A 24,025-nucleotide genomic window follows, 5' to 3' on the forward strand; every position below is an offset into this window, starting at 1 on the left:
AAAGTAAAAATAGTGATTATAAAAATAAACCCAGGAAGCTTCAATGTAACTTTCTTAGAAAAAGTCTTCAGAGAAGACAGCTACAGATAGGACTTAGACAGCTGATCTGTGTGGAGCCACGGAGTAATGGAGTAACAGTTCCTCTGCCAAAGGGCTCATATGTGCCTGTGATGAAATACTGTGAGTCTACAGGACAAACTACAGAGCAACTACTTGCTTAGCAGTTTTTCCTAATCCACTTGTGCATCTTTTCCACTTTATGAGGACCCTCATCGCTGTGTGTGAGATTGACAAAGTGTTTGGTACACACAGTTGCAACCACATGACTTCTGTGCTGTCCAGCTGCTGAAAGAGATACAGTGCTGTGATTTGTTCACTGCCCGATTAAGTACAAGTTTAGTCTGGTGTCAGAACAATTCTTACAACCAGAATAGTGTTGAGAGGAGTAGTTACGGTGATTAACAATGCTGAAGGAAAGTTTTTTTAAAATGTATTTGAGCTATACAAAAAAAATAGATAACAACCTCTGTCGTTATCAGTTTTCAGCTTGTTCCTGAGCTAAGCACTCTTCAGAGGGCGCTGGCTTTGTGCCAATTCTCGTACCAGTGTTTTACTTTTTCAATGTCACCAAAAGAACCTCTGTAATAACAAATGTAGCCGTTAGAGGTTTGTTTTATTCAGACATTATCTCGCTGTAATTTGGGCTGTTTTAAAGGATTTTTTTTTTTCCCTTCAAATATATAGAAATACATTTTCAGGGAAACTTAAAAATGCTATGTTTTGAAATAAAATATTATTATTCTGTTGAAATACGGTAAGCAACTATAATCATAGAAAGCATAAAAAATATTAAAAATCCATCATGGGTTTTAAAGATAAAGATTTTTTGAGTGGTTTTTAAAAGAGCTATTTACTTAAAAAAATGTGTTTTAAGTCAACAGAAAGCATTCTAAATTGTAATTCATTTGCAGGGATTACTGCCCTGGAACATTTATGAGGAACTAATCCCCCTTTCATTGCATTGTGTCAAGTAGTCTGCTTCCATACCAAAATCTCCTGTTGCTTGAAAACATCAGGGTTAAGTCACGTGTCATAATAATATCTGGTGCATAAGTGGGTCTTGAAAGTTTCTCACACAATATGAAAAAATATCAATATTAAATGCTCTAATTTTAACTTTATTTTAGTGTATGATTCATTTTAAATATCTCCATACTTAGAAATGATTTTTTTTCTTCCTGAACCCATACATGGCAGACTTCTGTGGAGACTGGGGTGAAAACAGCTTTTAATTGGCAAGTTGAATATGTGCATTGGGAGCAGCCCTAGTCTGCTCATACTGCCTCAGGGCTGCTGCGGTAGTCCCCGTTGAAACCCTGCCATCTTCCTGTAGGTGATTCTCGGGTGGGGAGTCCATCTAGCCACAATGCAGATTTCCTACCATCCTTGGAGCTTCCTGTCTGCATCTGGTCTGTTTTCAGTGGAGTGGTTTTCAGAAATATAACGTTGCTACTGTTCCCCAAGCTTCCTCCAAGTTAGCGATTCAGAAAAGAGCGAAGGCATAGCTTTAAGACTATGATGATATAATGGTGAAAATTGTTACGTAACATAGGCAAGTTCCCTCATATTAACTCAATCCCAGATTGACACTGTCCTATGAGAAACTGAAGGTCTTTATTGACACTGTACCCTGGTAAGACTAGTTTTCGAGAAATAAGTCACTGTCTTCTAGAAATACTGTGACATCAGCTCACTCATTTGCTGCTGCTGTGCAGTCTTTGTCATGCGGCGGTGGTGGTACAGGGGGCACATCACTGTTTTGAGCACTAATGATAGGGCCACTGTCACCTCTGGTCATTTGTTACTCCCACTTTATATGTTTGACTTAGGTTGCATTTCTGGGCAGGAATAGTCTCTTCCCAGGTATTTAACCGAAGACTTCCGGTGAATGGGGTACAGTTGCTGCATGTGACAGCAGAGTCAAATGATAAGAAGTGTATGCACCTTCCCTTTTCGGGATGACGTTTATCATGGCTTGTTTAAAAAAATAACCTTGTATTTTGTTGGATCCTTGGAAGATTGATTAGGTTTTGTTATATTAATACATAGAAATTAAATTTTTTTTTTGGACCCTAACCAACCTAGACTATCTTACTATGATAAATTTTATTCACTAGGTCTGAAACTGATTAGCTATAGGAAACTAAAGTAGTCTTTGTACCTTCCTGATGTCGCTAGAAAATGAACTTCCTTCTTCACCGTGCTCTTGACACTATTGTTAAACAAGCAATAAAAACTGGAAGAAATAAACATGGACCATAAAAGTGCACATGACTGTCTGTTATAGGAAACAACTGTTTTACTGCTTTACTTCTGGGAAAGGGAAAACCAGCTAACTAACAACGAAAATGACAAAAGCAAAGTAGGAAACAAAAATAACTGAGGGAAATTGGAAGAAACTTCTTTTTTTTTTTCCCCTTGTTTTTGTTGTGAATATCTGGCAGCAAATTTTGTGCTTCATGAAGAATACGAGTACGGTCTCAGCCTTGACTCCGCTTCTCACTTTTTTAATGGTCTTTCGGTATTACCTTATAATGCATGATACAGGTATGTACCTAATGAGTACAAAAATGTGCTTTCCAACACCATACCTGGTATCTAAAAGCCATAATGAATTCAAAGGTGCCTTACTCTAGTGTGATTTAAATTGACAGCCTTCTCTTCCTTTCTCTTAGATGGAAAACTGAAAAATTAGTGAATGACAAGTACCTAGGATTGTAACAATTAATTTGATGTAAGAAATTGTTCTTCAATTCCTGCATTATGTAGAGAAACTCATTTTGACTTTTGCTTCATTGGTGTGAAAGATAGACAAGTTCCATGCTTTCTGGCATCAGCCTTTAGAATGTGATGTTAATTTTCAGTAAATGATTTTTTAAGAGACGTGCTCATATGTAGGTGAAAGAACATACCCATGGAGTTTTATGTATTCCCATTATTATTTCTGAGAACCTTAAAGGCATGAAGCGTTGCAGAGAATTATGCTTGTAGACTATTTTTCTGATGTAAAGTTTATATTTACTAGAGGTAGAATAAAACCTGAATTTTTGATTCAAACTCAGTCACTCAAATTTTGGTCACACTGCATCAGCATATTAAGTGAAGAGTGGTGCAGGACAGAGCTGTGTGAGGGCATCGGGTTGGGGGCCGAAAAATGAAAACTGTACTTTTAAATATTTTTATTCTTCCTGTGTTCTGAGATCAGTTTCAGTTTCTGCGCTGCTCTCCCCTACTGTCAGTAGGGAGAGGGGATAAGGTTGATCCCCTGCTGGAAAATATAAAAGCATCTTCACCCAGTTGTAGTGTTCTGTGTTACTTGCTCTTTGAATGTCATGTAAGTGGAATAAGGTCACAGTGACTGTCTCTCCCTCACATGCCCAATGGGGGAACATGTTCCCCAGATCCTGCCAACCCTGCACTTGTGGAGGCAAAAGCAGACGTCTGTCCTCCACTCTGCTCAGACCCTCAAAGCATGACACTGTCATAATCCTGTGATCAACATCTACAGAGACACATTAATATCTCCCCTGAGTATGTGAATGGCTCAGAGTTGGTTAGCAGAAAGCATCTGTGCACTTCTCCATCTCACCTGCTTCATTCATTTATTTGCTCTCTGTGTTCCTCCAGTATTATTCTTCTCTAAGATTGTCAGTAAATCAAAGCAGGTAAAGAACATTGTATTTTTAATGGCTGGAGACAGAGCGGATTTTTCTCCAGTTTCTTCTCTGATTCTCTATGTGTCCCAGGCCTCGCACTAACAAAAATATCCCTCTCTCTGTGCAGGAACTGGTAAGCTGTTCTGGCAGTTGTTCTAACTAGGAAGCATCCAGCTCAGGATGGTGGTCAAAATCTCAGAGCAACAATAACCACCTCCGTCTCTCCCTTAGAGCTGTGAGAGAAAACACTGACAGATCAGCTTAGTATGGTGACTCTTGACAGCCTCATTTTTCATGCCAGGACATCTTCTTTATGTTTGTATAATTTCAACTGACTTCAGAATTCCTCCAGTATTTAAACTGCTTTTTATGATTTTTGGAGTCAGCCTTCAGATCTGAACACCTCTGTAGTTTAGTCTTTTGATAGAGCCATTCAACTCCATACATAGGCATAGATCTATTGGTCTTGGGTTTATTTGGGTTAGTCTTTATTATGAGGAGGAAAAAAAATACATTGAGTACCATTCTTTAGCTGGTAAACCTTTTCGGAACAAAAAGTGATTCTCATGTAACACCGACTGCACTTTGTCTTAGCAGCATTGGAATCTGAATGTTAATCTCTCTCAATAAAAAGCAACTTCAATGTAACAGTTCTGCCATCAACACTTCTACTTGAAAATCATTTAGACAGTTGTAATCCTCTGAAGAGATTCCTAAAGTCAGGAAAAGAACACAGACCTTTATCTTGCTTTGACTTCTGAATTATACCTCTAAGGGTGTGGGCTGCTCTTAGCCTATTTTTAATGGCAGAATTAGCTAGAAAAGATGATCAGTGGTTAAGACACGCAGACAGAAATTGTCAGCTAGAAAAGAAGGGTGTACAGGAATGGTTCATTTCCTTCAAATGAACAGCATTCCCATTTTCCAGTGGTCAAGGTGAACAGTGTACTAGCAATGCATAGGAGATGGGAATGAGAATAGGAGCAGGAAGCCAGCTTCTGCATGAAGTGCAAACCAGTAGTGGCTGCCTTTCAGAGGCTTTGCTGGGAGACAGAGGTTAACTGCTTGTAAGTCCCCTGTGCCTCCCGGGATACACCACCTCAGATCTCCAGGACAAGGAAAGGGGGGGACTGCCAGTTCTGCTGAGCTGAGATTTTGGTATGAGAGATGAGCCAGGAGATGTTGTCTCTTACACAGGAGGCAACAAGGTGCTGCTAATCGGCTGATGGATGTCAGTGGGCAGCCAGTGCCAGAGCTACTTCAGAGGTAACTCAGAGGTAACTCGAAGTTCCTGCAAATGCTCTGAGGAACATTTGTACATGAGTACAAGTACATGAGTATTTTTTCAAAGTTATGCTATGCCTTTCTGAAAATAAGCAAAGGAATGCTAAACCTAAAGATTACCTTCTTCAAGCTCTTTTCAAACGTGTTTTATTTTCACAGCTGGAAAGCACAGTTGAGGGCTGTAGTTTTCAGTATCAATCCTCTGCTGAGGAACTCTAGAACATCTAATGTCTCCTTAATCTACTGGACATGTTGCAGGGAGAAAATTGGTTACCTGCTGCACTGGCAGCTGACTTCTGACTCACATTTCACAATTGCTTTTCTCTCCTGGAGAAGTTTCTTTGAACTATGTGGAAATAGATTGGCCCTGGAAGGTAGGTAGTGTAGTGCATGGCAGTGATAGCAGCAGAATGGGTCCCCACTGCCTCATTTGGCTTCAAGGGGATGCTGCTGGTTCCCAGGCTCATGAGGAGTGTGGCTGGCAGAAAAAGGAGGGAAGATGAAAGGCATGCACCAGAGTTATGTCCCACCATGGACCTTTCTTGTTGCTCTCCAGCTGGCCAAACACAGAGAATTGCAGCTGATCGGTTATCTCACTGTTCATCCTGGTATACCTTCTTCCTTCCCTCCCTCCCTCACCCTGTGCAGTTGTTGCTTGCACTTCTTTTTCTAAGTCATTATTTAAAAGAAAAAAAATCATCTCTATACTGAGTCTGAATATCTCTTTCTGAGAAAGGTTCTTTGCTTAAATTTTTTGCTAAAAAGGTTTCCTTATAATAACATTTGATTTCTAATTTATAAGTCTTTAGTTGGTGTAATTGGTTTGACAGAGGATCTGTCCTCTTCCCATGACCTTTCTTTAAGTGCTCCTTTGTAACCAGTTTCACTTGTTATTAAAGAACTGGCTATTTATCTATGTCTCAGTACAAAAGCCCAAAGTACTGTGACATGTTAATCCACATCTGGCTGAAATGTGGCTTTGGAAGTTCATTAGCAATAGCAGGTTTGTAGCGAGGGCTGGTAAATAGAGTAATAATACAGGGTTATAAATAAAAATAGCTTAATGAAAGGATAAGCTAAATACTTGATTAAAGAAAAAAAGACAACAACTCAAAACTATTTTAAAACTCAAACTCAAAGCTCTTCCTTAAAACACAATAACTGGATGCATATATTGAAATAGTAGCAGACTATGCCACTTGTCCCTCAAGTGACAAATTGATGTTAATATTAGCTTAAGACTGAATAATTTAGGGAAAGAGATTCTGAAAATGCTTATGGGTTTTAGCTTCAGAAGCCATCCTGAAAGGTTTGGCAATCATTAATGTTCCTAAACTCCTTTTAAAACTTCATTTGCTTTTAAGCAGTCTCTGTTTTATTAGAGCCTGACTAATTTAATACTACAAACTGATTAGATGTCTAGAGATCTCTTCTGGCCAATCTCACATTTATATTTCTCTTTATTTCTTAATTTAAGTAAATGCTTTTAGTTTTTTTTTAAAATTACGGGAATATCTGTCACCACTGAACCACTGCTTCAATTAAAGACAAGAAGTGAGGAATGAAGTCACAGGAGCCAGGGGCTAGCTTTGGTCTGAATCAGGAATAAGGACATGGATGAAAGCTGGGAATGCCCTTCTGTTGAGTGACTCCACCTAATAAAAAGGTGGCGCATGTTGCATTTCCCAGTGCTGGCTGGATTGACTTTTGGTATTTAATTTCCTTCAGATTCTCTTCAAATAGTGTGACTAATAATTTTTCTGTATTTGTGATCCTTTTTAATGCAGTTTCTTCAAGATTGCTTTCTGTCACTGGTTTGGATGCAAACAGTTTATGGAGAGCTGTTTATCTAGGCATGTCTTGTTATTAAGTCTCTTTATTAACATGTACCATGCAACTCAGATGTGCTAATTTAATGGTTAAATGTATGCTAATACACTCAGCATTGACATGAGTAAATGTCTGTGAACAAACATCTGCAACGAGTATTATAAATTCATTTCTAAATGAATGCATTTGAAGTAAGGAGAAACAGTCAACTGAATTAAAGTGAAAATTCACTTTTGAAGTAACTTTCAGATTCAAAACTTTCACTGTAGCTTTTTGCAGTCTAGAAAAATCATTGAAAAGCAGCGCAGTAGGGTATGTCTATTGTCACTATTATCTAGCTGAATTTCAATTTTTTACTAGATGAAATAGATTCAGAAGTCAAAGTAAAGCATCGTTGGCTCTGGAGTATTCTGTGTTTATGGATACACCTGGTCACTATTCTCAACACATAGATAAATCAGTGGCTCATATTTAAAAAGACCTAAAATGTTAAGCACTTTGTAAATACAATGAAACCTATTCCAAATGCCTTCTTACATGTGACAAAAATGAGTGGCTCTACCAAAGGAATTTCTTGTACAAAGTATTTTTAGCGCAGTTGGGGGCAATGCTTTAGACTAGCATTCCTCATTCTTCTACTGTGTGGGAATGTCTTCTGTAACTTGTTTTACTGAGACCTTCATGAATGTTGGGAACCACAGCAGTTCAAATGACTGCTTTAGCTATGATACTCAATGCAATTTTAAAGACGAATCTGGAGTAATGGAGGAGAACTGAACATAATAATAATGGGAAAGCATAAGAAAGGGACACTTTTATTTATTCATGATCAAGAAAAAATCTGTCAAGCTGTGAATGTTTCAATATGTCTGTAACTGTATTCAAAAGTTGGCACTTGAAGAGGAAGTCCTACTGTGGATAAATTAGAAAAATTTTTCATTTTTCTAGTATCACTGGAACTAAAAGTGTTAGTACAGTAAGTTACGTCAGGATCACTTTATTTCCATTAATGTCACAGAAAATACAACTGAAATTATCCATCCAATACTGAGTTCTTTAAACTGAGAGCTTTGAGCTTCAATAGAATACATTTAAATAACTGATTTAGAAAAGATGTTAATTTTTTTAAAAGTAACACCATCTTCTACTATATGTCTGTGAAAATGGAGTGTTAGGTAGTCACAATTCATAACAGAATCACGCTTCAGTTTTTCTACACAAGCTTCATATTTGGGACATATTTATGAGTTTTAGTTCTGTACTTTACTCAGAGGGAGAGGCAATGATTTGTTGTAAGTGACACCCACACAAAAGCAGCTGAGAGTTCTTACCACTTTGTTTTTCTCAGTTAAGCCCAATTTGAAATCACGTCTATTTTTAAGCTAAATAATACTAAATAGTCCTATTTTTACGGTTCTGTGGTCAGCACAATACTGACTCACAGAGTAGTCACTGTGCCTGATGTTGATAATAAGTCAAGAATGTCCACAGTAATAAATGTTTGCAGGAACAAGACTCTTGAATCAGAAACTGGTTTGGATTTTCATTACATATTCCAGAAGAACAAGTCAGTGAAGCTTTTCTTTTCTTTTTTTCTTCTTTAGCAAATAATTCTTGTCATTATCAGGAGACCCCTAGAGTCAAGGAAGACAAGACTGTAGTAGGAGAGAAAGAATTAAAGTTTATTATTGCATACTTCATTGTAAGTTCTACCTGTAAAGGGTCCTGCTAAGGTCTCCAAGAAAACTGAGGAGCAATTATGCTTCCTCTGTCAGCATTCCAATTCATCATGTAAAAGATTTTTGTGTGTATGTGCGCTGTCCATCTTGACCAACACAACCAAATATTCATTATTTCTGCCTTAGTAGTCTAGTCAAGATGTTATAGCCCAGGTTTTCTGTGCTACCAAGCATAAGGCATGGGGGGATTTCTCCACCTGAAACATGGATCTTCTGTACAAAGTTTGAATCTCAACACAACTCCATGGCAAGCATGGCAGCTTTATGGACTTTTAGAGGTTGATACCACTCTGTCTCCGAAGTTTTTGCAAGTGGTGAAAGGTAAAATTAGCTGTGTGCATAGGAGATACAACTTCTCCACTGATAGTGACACAATCTTTCAAAACATTTCAATGGCAAACACTAGGAGAACCTGGAAATCTGTACTTTATGCCAGACTGAGACCTGTTCAGATACTGGAAAAAACTGTTGTTCTGAAATTGAAAAGCAAATCCTGATTCCAAAATAAAGAGGTGTGGTTAGTCTGGACCAATACTGCCCCATTAAATAATGCCAACGGGATAGTCATGTGGTCCTTTTTTATTTGTTTGGGTTTTAATGGGTCCTTAGAGGATTCCAGTATTCCTTCAAAAGCAATAAAAATTTTCTTGGATAGCTGTAACTTTCAGCATGTCATGATTAATGACTGATAAATGTTGGTCAAAAGTTTGCTTTTAATTCCTCTTACGAGTTTACTGAGCGCTGAGAAGCATATCAACTTTTGGAAGTCCACAATGTCACCTGTGATTCGGCAATTACAAATTCAACAATGTTTTTTTAATTTTCTTTTTCTGGCAACATCACTTGTTTCGATTTTTTGTTTTTCTTCATCCGATTTGGGACACACTGATTAATTAATGTCCTCTGAAAAAATATTGTCTGATTTAAATTCTTAAAAATGGTTGCCCCATCCCCTCCATAATCAAGATCCTGCCAGTCCACTTTCAGTGGCACTTTTGAGTCTGTTACTTGTTTAAAGCAACTTCAGCTGCCATCTTGCACAGCCAAAGTGTCTTTATTGAGCACTTACGTTGTATTTTAGAGTGAAGTATTCTCAGGTATTGGTAGTTAATGAACTACACTCATGTTCTGACTGTAACTGAGGAGACAGCAAGTTAAATCCTTATTCCAGAGAAACAGAAAATGGGTGGGAATTGAGGTCTGCTTTCTCCCCAGCAGCTTCCACAGTCATATGGGAGCTGTTTCACTTGTCACAATGTTGAAAGGAAAGATGATGAGCAGGCAAGAAGGAAAGATTTTCTAGCCTAGCTGTGTCTGCTTTGATTTCCCATGCCTGACTCTCAGATCTTTAATTGCTCAAAATACTGGAAGCATGGAAAGAAACTCGAGTGCCACAAGCCAAAATGGCATATTTTAAGGCAGCAAAATACTTCTTGCAGGTGGGAGAGGTGGGTTCAAGTTCTCTCCAACAAGAAAGATCTAACTTCAGTCATCAAGTCCCAGCTGGCTTTTCAGGACCGGGTGTCCTATCCTTTGGCCAGTTAAGGTGACTCATTCAAATTGCTGCCTCCTCCTCTAGTCCTTTATTTCTTTTGCTTTTTCATGTGTCATATCTTACTTTAATCTATCATTCAATGAAATGGCGGTTTGTTTGTTTGATTTTCCTTTCTACAATAGCCTAAATAAATACATAGTGAGAGAAACAAAACTGAAGTTATTTTTAATTTTTTTTGAGCTTGGCAGTTCTTATCTCCACCACTCTTTTTATTAGCTGGCAATTAAACTTTTGGTGATATAGAAATAAGAGCAATTGGATGGGACAAATAAAACACTTTGACCTATATATTGCTTCCATATATTAAAAACTTCACAGAATGAAAGCAGGGCTGACAAATTATGAAGAAAAACAATTATGGTATATAAAAGAGTTGGAGTATTTTTCCTTATTTTTTTCATCAGATCTGAAGTCAGTGAGGAAGGCTTGATAGGGGTCTGTAATTGCTTCATTTGTTAAAAGCTATTGTAAATGATTCTGGCTTTGAAAAAGAAAAAAAAAAAAGTCTTGAAAATCTCTTCTATATGTTGCCTCCCTCTGCTTCCATTACCCACTTCAAGGCTTTTACTTTCTCTGCTAGGCAAAGTGCCCAGAAGCCAAAGGAGTTAAGCTGGGCTATTTAGTTCTGCTTCTAGGCCAGCATCAGTTGCAGCTCTGGGAATCAGCTGTTTCTGCTACTAGTCTCTGTAATGGTTATGCTCAAAATAGCTTATGTCATCATGTCATCAACTTCATGTCAGAGAGACATGCTTCAAAACAGGTACCGGGACTGAGCATACTGGTTTGGAGGGACAAGAAAATAAGCAGAAGAGTAATATTTTAATATCTTTCTACTTTTTCTGAACTTTCCATTTTATGATTTTTTTAGTGAAAATATATATGTCTTACCTGTGTCAAGATTGTCTAAAATTGTGTCAGGATTGTGTAAAATGTCACCTGTTAGCAGATTATATCTTTGTGACTCACAGTGGAAACCTTGTTATGTACCAAAAGAAACATAACATCATGAAAGAAATGAACTATGATGTTACTTCAGTTGTCTCCATAATTTAGAATTTTTCTTAGGGTGTTTTTAAAAGTTTCTATGGTTTTAAAAGCTCGAAAGACATGTTCTTGTGTCGCTTTCAGTTACTTTGGTTTATATGTACTACAATGAGTATATATTTATTGTTTTATTTCTTCATAGATATTTCATTGATCATAACTCAGAAGACGACATGTATTTTACTATTGATGCTAGTACGGGGACAATTAAGACTGCCAAGATCTTTGACAGAGAAGAGACACCTTGGTACAACATCACAGTGGCTGCTGCTGAGATAGGTAAATAATATATTCAGCACATAGTATTAAAAAAAAAAGGGAAAATAATAATTTTCAGATTTTAAGGAACAGTGTCTTGAGATGTTATGTTCTTTTTTATACCATTGTGTTTTTAACCAGTTTGGATAGTTTTCTTCGTGTGTAAATTCCAGAGAACAAATAAACAAACCCCCACAGTCCTATGTGATTCAACCTGTGTAAATTTACCATGTTTTTCTGGATGTGGTAGAAGGCTGCCACTTTACCCAGGAACAGTTCCAAGCATTCATTGTGCTAAAATCAATAGCTCGTCCCATTTGTATTTCATATTTGATATATCTTAGAAGATAACACCATATAGTGCTGACTGAGAAATACGTTCTTATGTCTTGTATCTGCTATTAACCTTTTTTACTGAATTGCATGTTAGATATGCCAATATTAATTTATATCTGACAGGTGCCTAGTAGCTGTTTATTATCGGCATATATCTCTGGCCTTTTAATAGGCAAATTGCCAAGTAAAGATACAAAAAATAATTGCCTGTGCATTTGAAAGGCCTCAAAGGCTGATGAATTTCCAGTGCCCTGAAACAATCAAGAAATGTCTGATTGAGTAGTCCCAGATAAATATTTTTACATGAGGCAAGAACAGTTTTAATAACATTTCGATTAAACTTTTTTTTTCTTATAGCAAAATTTGACTTTTTACTGATGAACACAAACCTGAAAGCACTGATCGCTTCTTCTGGATCATGCTAGTAATGGTAGCAGTGGTAGCAACAGGAGCAACAGTAGGAATAATAACATTGCAGCAGACTAAAACATTTAGCGTTCTCAAGCTGCTAAGAATTAAGGAAGATTGAGAGAAAGTCATGTAAGAACAAGACACATGGAAGTATGGGTTAGATAGATGAATGGTGAAGTAGATGATTGAAAATTATCTGCAATGGGAGGCTCGAAGCATTGTGATCAGCAGCCCGAAGTGCAGCTGGAGGCCAGTCACTAGTAGAATACTCCCAGGAGCTGGATACAATCCTGTTTAATCTCTTCATTAATTAACTGCTTGATGGGACAGAGTGCACTCTCAGCCAATTTAGAAAAGACACAAAACTGGAGTAATGGATGATACACCAGAGGGTCATGCTGCCATCCAAGAGGGATCTCAACAGGCTGGAGAAATCGGGGAATAGGAATAGAGTCCAGCACCTGGAGAGGAATAACGCCATGCACCAGTACATGTGTAGGACCAGCTGTCTGGAGAGCAGCTTTTCGAAAAACAACATGGAGGTTCTGATCGATGCAAGCTGAAAGTGAGCCAGTGGTATGTCCTTTCAGAAAAGAAGGCCAACTGCATCCTGCACTGTGAGAGGCACAGTGTTGCCAGTGGGTTGAGGGAGGTGATCCTTCCCCTCTCTACAACACCGATGACGCCACAAATGGAATGCTGGGTCAGATCAGCTCAGATCTGGGCTCACCAGTACGAAAGAGATATGGAGCAACTGGACTACGACCTGTGAAGTGGCATGAAATGATTAAGAACAGGAGTGTGTGTCATACTAGGAGAGGCTGAAAGAGCTGTGACTGTTCAACCTGGAGATGAGAAGGCTCAGGAGGAGCTTATCAGTTATAAGTATATATATATCACTACTATAGGTGGAATAAAGCAGATGAGTAAAGATGAACAAAGATGAGGAAAGATTCAGCTGAGGAGTGTGCAGTGAAATGACAGGAGGCAATCTGCGCAAATTGAAATACAGCAAATTCCATTTAAAAGTAACAAGAAAAAAGTTTTTACTGTGGAATGTGTCAAAAATTGGGAGAGGTCACCTAAAGAGAGGTTGTGGAGTTTGCATTCTTGGAGATATTCAAAATCCAACTGGTTATGTCCCACAGCGATGTACACTAGCTGACCTGGCTTTGAGTAAGGGGGGGTTGGATTTGCTGATCTATGGAGGTGCTTTCCAACCTCAACCATTCTGTGATTTTGTGATATTAGGAACCATGTGTTGAGTGTGGGGAGGAAAAAGGACAACTATTTCTCACAAATAGTGATGTATTCTCAAAGAAAATAGGTGGCTGTAAAAATACTTGTGGGTGATTCAATCAAGGTTTCTCTCTAGCATATAGTAGTGCCGATAAAAGATGCAAAAGCAGCAATAAGAGCAAAACTCCAAATCACAGCTCGTGCAAGAGAAAGGTGGCACTAAAATATAAATGGATGGACTTCTGCCAGTTCCAAAGACCAATTTCAGTTAGAAAAATAAGCATGTACTTCAAAGTTTTGAAAGCAGTGCTTCAAACAGGACAAATAATAGTGTCCTTGAAGTCTTTGTGCTCAGTAAGAAGAAATAAAAGCTGTGCAGAGAAATAAACACTGATGATTGAAGGAATCGGAGAATGTCTTGATTTGAGAATCAAAGTGAGGATTATAGCTTTTACTAGAAATTTCTACTTAGAAATATGGCAACATGTAAAGACTGTGTCAGAAAACTCAATTTAGCTATTAATTCTAACAACTGAACTGACTGTATTCAATATCTGCTCAATAGACACAGAGCAAATTGACTTCTAGATAAGTCTTTCAGATGACTTTAACATTAGGATATTACTGGGATTCATAAAGTACTGGACATTTATATGGATAATAAGAATATCTGTGGTTGTAATAAGAAATGTGGGTTTTTTGAAAGCAAGAAAAGTGCTTATACTTCAGAATGCTTATGTATCCAGAAGTTTTTGTGTCAGAGAATTAGAAGATTCCTTCTATTGGGTATTTTTCACGTAATTCTTTTATGCATCTGGTAAGTACACCAGTGTACAAAATACATTTCTGGGTTTACTAAATCATTGATCTTTGGAGGATAAAGTTGTGGGGTTCCTGAGTGTCTCCAAATGGCTCTGCAATGGCTGAGATTGAAAAAGCAGATGATTTCCCACTATCTACCTGAAGGACCAACTTGAATAAAATACATGGACAAACTTATCTTTGGAGGATCATGAAGAGTTCCCAATCTGCAAAGCTGTGGAGAGGCTATGGAGAACAGAAGGACTGAAATAATAGTGTTCCTGCCATGTTCTGTCAGGACCCCCCTCCCAGACTTAAAGAAATGCTAGCAAGAGGCAGTAAAAAATGACCACATGAAATGATACTGCACATACGGAACTTTGATACCACAATGTATTAGAAATCAAAGTACTGAAGAGACATCATTATGCAACTGAATTTACAGACAAAACAAAAATATCCAAGGCTATCAGGCACAGTCAGATATTGGAAAAAATGTCAAATATATTTGTCTTTGTTTACATCTCTCATGTATTTGCTTCTCCATACATATTCCTCATACTCGCTTCAGGGAGTATACTGAAGTGCTGAGTTAGAGCAATATCTCATTGACAAAATCGGCAATACACTGTGATGTGGAATTGAAAGGATCCCAGGAAAATACAGTCATTACAAAAAGTACACAAAGAAATAACTTCCAGAGATATTTTCACAGAGAGCAAATAAACCCTGTTCATATTTAAAATATATGAAAGGTAGGACAGCTCACAAGAATAAGAATTTGGGACAGTAACTTGCAAGAAGTGCATGTTCTGTTTATAACATCAGCAGTTTATCAGTAAGTTTTGCTAGAAAAATAAATAGAAAGATATAGTTATACAATTCAGGATACAAAACAGGATGCCTCGAGAGAAATAATAATTTGCAGCAGTGACATGTAAAAACCCTTGAGATTTTGAATAAATATTGAAAGCCCTGTAATTACACTACACAAACAGATACGGTATATAATTACAGCAAGGTGCAGTTCTTTTCCTTAGACGCACAGGGATATTGCCACTTCACTTGCTGTTCACTGGTGGCAATATGATTAGAAGAATTTGCCAGTTCTTTGTCATGATTTATGGCTGCATTGCAGCTGAAAATACATTCCTAAGATTTTGGTATGAGATTAAAACATGTTATTTCTGATAGCACCACATGAGACTGTCCTATGGAGAATGACAACTGAAGATAGAGTGGAGATGTAAACTGAATAAACCTGTTAATATTATTAAGAGGCACGCTCATTTATTTTACCAAAAGTAAAATCAAAAGGCAAAAAAATACACGCTTCATTTCTGTTTATTTTGAAGCACATGAAAACAGCATATGCGTTGCCTGAAGGAAATAAATCTGTGGACTCATATCTTCCTGGCATATGGCATTGAAAGAATTAGAAAAGAACAAGAATTGATGACATATTATTTACTCATTTTAAACTTTTTCCCATAATCAAGAATAACTTTGAACTCTTGTGTCAAATAATTAATTTTTAGAAAAAGGTTCTAAAGATCTAAAAGATAGTAATCTAAATCAGAACAAAGTACTCTTATGGTCTTACAATCTCCCAGCCCTCTGTATCTGGTGGTGAGCGGGATGATTGTTTAATACTAGCAAGTTGTTGCTAGCTTTGTGTTTCAGTTTTTCGATGGAGTAAATTTTCTCTTACACTGAATTTAAAATTTTCTCGTAGTGATTTTTGGTCTATAATTTTTCTTCAAAACTAGTAATTTTTTTGATGATACATAGTATTCTTAAATAATGAAATTCGTTCAATTTTTCTTTAAACACCAGTAGAGGCAAATTTTGTCTTATGTATTTTTTTGCTACATTTATGATTATCTCCATAGGTACATTACAGAACCAGACATAAAAGTGTTACCTTAAACCCTGCCCCTGCCAAAAAAAAAATCACACTAATTCTTCATTTTTGACCTCATTTGCTTTCCGCCTGCTAGCTCTGTTTCAGAAAGAGTTTTGTTTACCTTATTTTTCCAAGAAACAGAATCTGCCACAAAAGTATTTAAATGTAGACCAGATTAAAGTATATTTTAAAAACTGTAAGGTCTGAGTTTTAAGACTATTATGTTCGTGGATATCTGATGTCTATTTAATGGTGAGAGCTAGACACAAACTTGTACCCTGTCCAAACTTTCCAATAATGCAGTTTATTTTCAGCCTTGGCAAGTTACCCTCTAATGGACCATAAAATCACAATAATACGATTTCTAGCAGAATCTGTCGTTCTTTTCAATGTACTTAACAATGCAAAAAGGAAAGCCTATAAAAATCTATGTAAAAAAACCCCTGTTGTTGAAAGACAGCTAGTTTTTCATCCCGCTCAAGAAATGATGCTTTTCATTCCAAGTTTAATGCTTATTTCCCTGTATATCTTGGTTTAGTCATTGGCTTCTAGGCGTGATGGATTTTCTTCTCCTCTGGGGAAAGGTGTGGTGAAGATATTCCTATGTTGTTATCTGAAGATGCAGGGTATGACTCTTCCTGGATACCAGGGTGTGTCCCCAAAGAAGAGAGTCTTTGGCATCACATGACATTTGCCTGTTCTGGGCTTTGTGAATCAGTACCAGAATCTCAAAACAGACATTTCTGGCCACAGAATCAGTATATTTTGTGGTACCCTGATCTACTCAGGGCATTGTCTATGAGCTGCACCACTGATTGAGTTGCCAGCTTGAGAATGCTGTATGTTTTGCATCTGCTGCCATGCTATTATTCCTACTATTGCTCCTGTTGCTACTACTGCTACCACTACTAGCATGATCTAAGAGAAGTGATCAGAGCCTTCAGTTTTGTTTGTCAGTCAAATTTTGATATAAGAAAAAATAAAACATTTTCTAGCCAATTTCAGGTGACAATATTTAAAAGTAGCCATTACCTTAAAAAAGCCGAATAGAACATTACAGTTATTACTACATTCTGCATAATTTTCTTTTTGCCAGAATATTTAGTTCATCACATATACACGTTCCTGAATTAAACACAGCGTTTTCTGAATATTACCACTCTCACTTACATAGCAGACATTCTTTCATCATTTTGCTTCTGTTTCTGTAGTATATTATATCCTTCCTAGACCTTTGTTTAGTCTTCTAATTTGTCAAAACTAATAATTGTTAGAGAAGTGTGATTTGTGCTTTCAAAAAGTATCAGAATAGACAGATAGTTGAACTTCCTAAGTTTTGGCTAAGTAAGGTCTTGAAAAAGTGTCAAAGTAAGAGAAAAAAGTTACTGTACTGATTCAGATCAATATTTAATATTGGTGATGCAAAAGCATAGACATTCATTCAATCAATCCTATGCTAGGTGAAGGTTCTTGTTCTAGATCTTTAAAACATGCAAAATTATCTTTCACTCTACTGAGATAGTTCAGGCTGTCTCTGGGTTAAATTGTTCACTCAGCTTTCATAGTAATAATTCTTCAACTATGCCAGTCTAAGAGGAAAAAAATAAAACAAACTGAACCAAAACAAAACACAAGCAACAAGAAAAATATAAAACCACAAAAGACTTGATATCAGGACTGTTATTCTGAATGTCATTCAGGTAGAATTTATTTTCATAAAGCCCACAAGAATTTTGTTAATGTGAAAAGGAAGTCTCAGACAGCAGTAGCTGTATTAAAAGCCTTCCTTCTTAAATAGGGGTTTTAAAGTTTGTCCACATAAATTAATGGAAGACAGGATTCAAGACTTCCAGGCTGTTGACAGGTACTTCTGTAAGTTTGCAGAGGACCTGCTGGTGAAGGGGCTGATACTCAATGTAATTGATTCACTTTAGAGATATTTAGTATTCTGGCACAAGAACTATTTCTTCTGGGAAGTTTCAAGCATAAGAAAGCAAATCCCTAGCACAGGTGGATCAGAGCAATGTTTCAGCTTCAGTTACCCTGTAAAACAGTGAATATTTGAAAAATCTACTCTTGAGGCATAATGCTAATAGGACACAGAATGCATCTGGCTGTTTTATAATGTGCCGACCTGAAATATATGTCAGCCCTGATTACCTTAAAAGTGGAAATCTGCCAAACTGCTGCAAGAAATTTGTCTAATTAACAAAAATGTATTGCTAAAAGGACCAGTAATGAGTGATTAGGAGATTGCAGGTGAGTTGAAAAAGATTGAAGGTATTATTTCATAATAAAACAAAACCGAATCTAAAAAAGAAAATAAGTTTTTAAGTTCCATCTTAATTCATTCTCATTTTCTCCCCCATTTTACACTGTGCTATCGTCTTGCATGCACAGCTGTGTAGTATACATAATCTGACAGGCTTCAAGATTGGTTTTGTGGGTGGTGTTAGTACTTTCCCTATTAGCATTTTGTAGTGAGTAGGCTGTCCATATGGAAATTTGCCTGCAAATGTCAGTGATCCCATGAGGTAACTGCTTCCAGAGAAATACTAATAATACATTGCGCATTAAGAACTCTTTTGAACTGGTATTTATGAGTTCTTTGTACTGCAAAACAGCTGCAGAACAAATAAAGGTAAACTCTGAATCTCTGTGAAATCTCTGTGAAAATAATGCAAATTTAACAGACTTGAGGAAGACCGCACTGTATGGTAGTGACAGGCATGCAAGACAACACATTCAAGATGGGGCAAAGAATGCTGTACTGCAACAAAAGTATTTACCTTTTTTTTTTGTTTTGACCACATATTGGACTAAAAAGTTTGATTTTCCTTCCCCAGTAACTATTGCAAACATGCCAGAAATACAGGACAGTTCTCTGCCTCTGGTATCCTCTCCCCTGTCTCTTCTGCTTTTTTTCTCCCTTTCTCTTAGATGTGTTATGCTTCCGTATAGCTTTGAAGATGGCCCTGGAGAATGGACCAGTGACCTCCAGATGACCCTTTCAACTAAAATTTTTCAGTGATCCTATGATTATCTGATAAACACAGCTTTTTTTTTTCCTTATTGCCAAAAGCTTCTTTGGGATTTCTCTAGCATTAAAATCTTCAATTCCTTCACTAGAGTTTATGAATCTATTCTCAAATGGATTTACCCCTTTACCGTGATCTCTGCCTTCCATCTCTTTTCTATTTTCTACTTCAAAACAGTTAATGAAGCAAAGCAAATAATATCTTAGTATCTTGCTACCTAAATTTCTGCAGCTATATCTAGTTCTCATGCAGCTGTTGTGTTAAGAAACCATGTTTAAATTGAGTACATCACAGAAAACTGAGTATTTCAAAAGGCTAATGGCCCCCTGTGTGTTTTGCAGACAATCCTGGACTAGTGACCCGTGTTCCAGTTGGTGTTAGAATCCTGGACATCAATGACAACCCTCCAGAGCTCGCCAGAGACTATGATGTAGTTGTCTGTGAGAATGCAAAGCCTGGTCAGGTAACTCTCACAGTTTTCTTCCCGTGAGAAAGAATTTATTTGTTAATGTAAGACATTATGTAATGTGGGGAACACACGTCATAATTCTTTCTGATTTCATTTTGTTTTTCTCTTTGGTCCAACTTTTTTAAGTGTATTAGGCTGAAGAGAGAAAATTTGGGAATTTGTTCAATATACCTTGTTGCCACAAAAAAATACCCGAACTATATTCAGTAAGGACAGGCAAATCTTCAATCTTGTCAGATGAGTGACAGAATTTGACAAGCCACTATCCTGAACAAAGTGGATGAAGCAGATTTAACATCTCTCATCTAAGCGCCACATGGTAGCAAGGTTTCAAATATGACTCAGTGAAACGGCTGGTTGACGTGGCTTCCATATTTACTTTTTAGCATATCGATTGCACTTGTCTGTCCAGGACAGACATTGTGGAAAAAGATGTTGAATGGGTTTTTCACAACTATGAGCATGGGGAGGGTCAGAACTAATAATGAATAGCTGAATCACATTCCAGACGCTGCTCCTCTGATCAATACACTTCATTGCAGTCTGTGGTTTGACAACTTTACCAAGTGCTTTCGCTTTTTTTTGCATAGATTGAGCATTTACCCAACACTCTATGCTGGTTTTGCAGAATTACACAGGTTGTAAATTGCAGTTGTGAGCTCCTATCATTCCTGAGGAATATATTACTAGTAATTACTAGTTTTCTCATCAAATTTTTAAAAGAAGTGCATTAAATGCTTAGTGGCATATTTTAGCATTGAGACCATACAAGTGCTGTACTTCGTCAGACTATAGGATGACCAAACTCATCTTGACTCTAACAGTGGCCAAAAGCTCACACCTAAAGAGCAGTATAAGAACATGGCAAGCGTGTTACGATACTTACTCCAAGTACTTCCCTGGTCTCAGAACATTTGCAGATCATTTCCTGATCCAAATGTAATTTCTGTGTTTTTAATAATCTTTTAATAAGCATCTCATGTGAATCTGTCTGGCTTTTCCTACAACAAACATACACTTTTGATATCTGCTACCTCATGCAGCAAAGAATTTAGGAATTTTACAGTTTAATAGCTCAGAAAGAGCTACCACTTTTTTCTTTATTTGTTTTCTTTGTTTTGTAATCTTCCCATGCTGTCTTCAATGGATAGTTATCAGTTCTTGTGCTGTGAGAGAGAAAAAAAGAGAGAACAGCTGATCGCTATTTATTATCTCTGTGCCATTCATAAATCTCTAGCACATTGCCCTTCAGCCACCTCTTGTCCAGGCTGAAGAGCCCTACTTAACTTGGACAAGCTGTGATAAACCCTTCTAGATTTTGATAATTCATATTGTCCTCATCTAAACTTCTGCCAATTCCTCATATTCACCTTAAGATGAGAATCAAGATTCAAGATGCGGGAATGCAGTAGTTTATAATACTTACCATAGTTTATGCTTCATAGTATATGATGATCTCTGCTTTGTTCTCTATTCCTTTCCTTGCAATTTGTAACAGTGGCTGTGCTTTTTAACCACAAGTAAGCACTAAATGCAAAAAATTGCCTGCCGTAACACCAATATCATTAGAAGTAATGGTCAGCTCAGAGTTCGTCATCACGTAGGTGAAGTTAAGACTTTATGTCTACATGTAAGGAATTTCACCTGTCTTTGCGTTGCCTGGCTACTGAGTATTGAAAGGTCTCTAGTGTCAGCCCCTTCTCTTTTCTTCTTTGAAATAAAGAGATTTGGTGGGCTAATTATTCATACTGTTTAGAGGATGTTTGTTATTACACCAACAAGTGGCCCAGCATAAATCTGTGTGGAACAGGAAATATCTGTGACTACATTTCCTTGTGGAATAGGTATTTTTTTTTTTCCTGTCCTTTGAGCAATTCTCCGTGCTTCCCTCTTACCTCATGATTGCATGGTTTTCTTCAGTACTTTTATTGAGACACCTCACTCAGGCTTTAAAAATCTAAGTAGGTCTGTCTATCAACTGGATATCTGTTATTAACATGCTCATTGAAGTAAAAATAATGTTCTGAAAACCTCAAATAAAGCCAGGTATATAAGAATCAGAATTTGTTAAAGACTAATTAAAAAAAAAAAGATAAAATCTCTTAAGCAATAATTGCATTTGCTTTCAACATATTCTGATACTTTTTAAATTATATGATTTAACAATCATTGTTAAATTGTTATAATTAATAATAAGCTAAAGCATGCAGTGAAGCTAGCTCAAAATGCTCAGTTTGCCCGGGGTGCTGGTAAGAAGCTAATGTTTCTTATTATCAAAGTTTTAAGTCTTCAGTAGTAGCTTTGCAAATAGAAATTTATGAGAATGATGTTAAAAGGCTAAATAATCTAATAAGTTTTATTCTAACAGCTTTTGCTCCTGATTGTATTTCTCTGTGAGCTACTGTTGCAAGGGTGAATGACTGCTGGCCTCTGTGTCGTTACAGTTTAACAGACAAGATTAATGCTACCATGAAGGACTCCACAAGCAGTAGTTTAGTATGAAAGGCTGGATCAGCACGCTGTTGTATTCTTGAACTAACAGGACATGTCTTATGGACATGACATGCACCAATTTTTATTTGCATTAAATAGCAAGGCTTCAGAAAACATTGTCATACCGTTGTACTGTACAAAAAACAAACCTCAGAAGTACATGGCTCTTACTCAGAAGATCCTAATGTCTAGTTTAAGAAAGAAGATGAGTGTGTTCAACAAATATTAAGGAAGGATTACAGAACAAGACACATGTTCCATGTGCTAAAAAGCAGGTCCAGCTGGATGGTTCTGAATCACAGAAAAGGCAGTATATTTACTCCTGAATCATCTATCATTTGTGAGACTTATCCATAAGATTTATCACCAAAGATCAAATTCTGTCAGGTACTGCTGGGCACTTCTGCTTGACTAGTAATTTCAGTGGGGCTCCAGCCCTGCGTTGCCCTGTAAGGGTCCTTATTTCTTTCCTCAGCACATCTGTTTTGAATTTATCATGTGCAAGATAAAGTAACCAATGGTTTGTCATTGGCAGACTTTTTTGTGTTTGCATGCTTATTTTCAGAAGAGGCTTTTATGGAGAGGAATCACAGTATCATTTAATTGCATAGCCTCTGCCTCCTGCTTCTTTTCTTTTTTTTTTCTTTTTTTTTTTTTTTTTTTTTTTTTTTTTTTTTTTTTTTTTTTTTTTTTTTTTTTTTTTAAAGACAATAAAACTTGAGGACTTAAGTGCTTAAATGAACCCCCCCGCCCAAGGCATGTCAAACAGAAAATGCTTGTGAGAAGATGGTCATTTCCACACTGAAGTGACATCTGTACTCCCTTAGCAGTCACCTTGTTGAGAAAAGTATCTCCAACAGCTTCCAGGTGAATCCTGGTAGATATTGTCTATTAGAGTAGATAACGTAGCTGTCATTTGATCTTAGACGGTATCCAGACTTGAAGAACTCTGACTTCTAGAAATATACTGATTTTGTGAATGATCGGGAAATTTAGCTGATGTAGAAAAATTAAATTTTGCAGTCTTCCACAAAGTGAATTTAGAAATGAAATTTTTATTTGCTTTAAATGTAACTTATTTTATTATTTTTAAGATGTGGGAGCAAATAGCAAATAGCTTTGTTCTGGAAAGTGAAGGGTTGAAGAGTTGACAGTTTTCTGAATGATTCCAAGTTCAGTGTTTGTCCTGGCAGAGTATGAATCTGTTAAAATATCTGACTAGATCTGGTAGTTTTGGTCACTATAGCTCTCCAAAGATAACATTTTTTTCTGGGTGCTTTTCAGAGGATTAATAGAAAAAGTTGTCATAATAGTGAAATGTCATTTCCCTGACACTATCCATCACTGTAAGTTAACACACAAGAATGCGTATGTGCATGCACACACACACACAAACACACAACTTTTTCAGAATCAGTATGTATAATTACTTGGCTGCCAACTTGAGCTACCTCACACTGGATGCTGTTATTTCTAATAGCTGAAGGAAATCCCTGTTACCAGGCAAGGAACACCTCTGCTCTAAGTTTGTAGTATATATATTTACTTGTTTATTTATTCAGCTCTGAAAAGGATCTGAGTAGGATTTAACACCTGCTCTCTATCCTCTTCAATTAGTTCTCCTCCATTCTTGAAATTCTTTCTTTTCTTACCAGCTCTTGCCTTTAAAATGTATTCAGTTTGATGGCTTCAGTGCTGTCTAAGTGAGCTTTACAGCAGCTAAGGTTCTGTGTTTAATCAGCTGTGATAAAGTGCATGTTAGTGTTTGCTAATAGGCCATTAATTAGTTGGCCTATTAATAAGAAAACAGTTAACTGTACGCTTGGGTGTCAAGAGGACACACACTTTTGTTCTGGCCTCTGAATGAATGCGTTAGAAATCTTTTCCTTAAAAAAGATTTTCTGAA

At 37.0% G+C, this 24,025-nt stretch overlaps 1 protein-coding gene across 1 annotated transcript in view; it reads left to right on the plus strand.

Annotated features, from left to right (window-relative positions):
- CDH18 (cadherin 18, type 2) overlaps nt 1-24,025 on the plus strand; it is a 120,208-nt gene that overhangs the window by 82,022 nt on the left and 14,161 nt on the right. The window contains exons 7-8 of the mRNA XM_010144834.1: nt 11,311-11,447; nt 19,499-19,620. Coding sequence (XP_010143136.1) covers nt 11,311-11,447; nt 19,499-19,620 — 259 coding nt within the window. The remainder of the gene's footprint in view (nt 1-11,310; nt 11,448-19,498; nt 19,621-24,025) is intronic.

The sequence above is a fragment of the Buceros rhinoceros genome, unplaced genomic scaffold, assembly GCF_000710305.1.
Source record: "Buceros rhinoceros silvestris isolate BGI_N320 unplaced genomic scaffold, ASM71030v1 scaffold441, whole genome shotgun sequence".
Taxonomy (NCBI): domain Eukaryota; kingdom Metazoa; phylum Chordata; class Aves; order Bucerotiformes; family Bucerotidae; genus Buceros; species Buceros rhinoceros.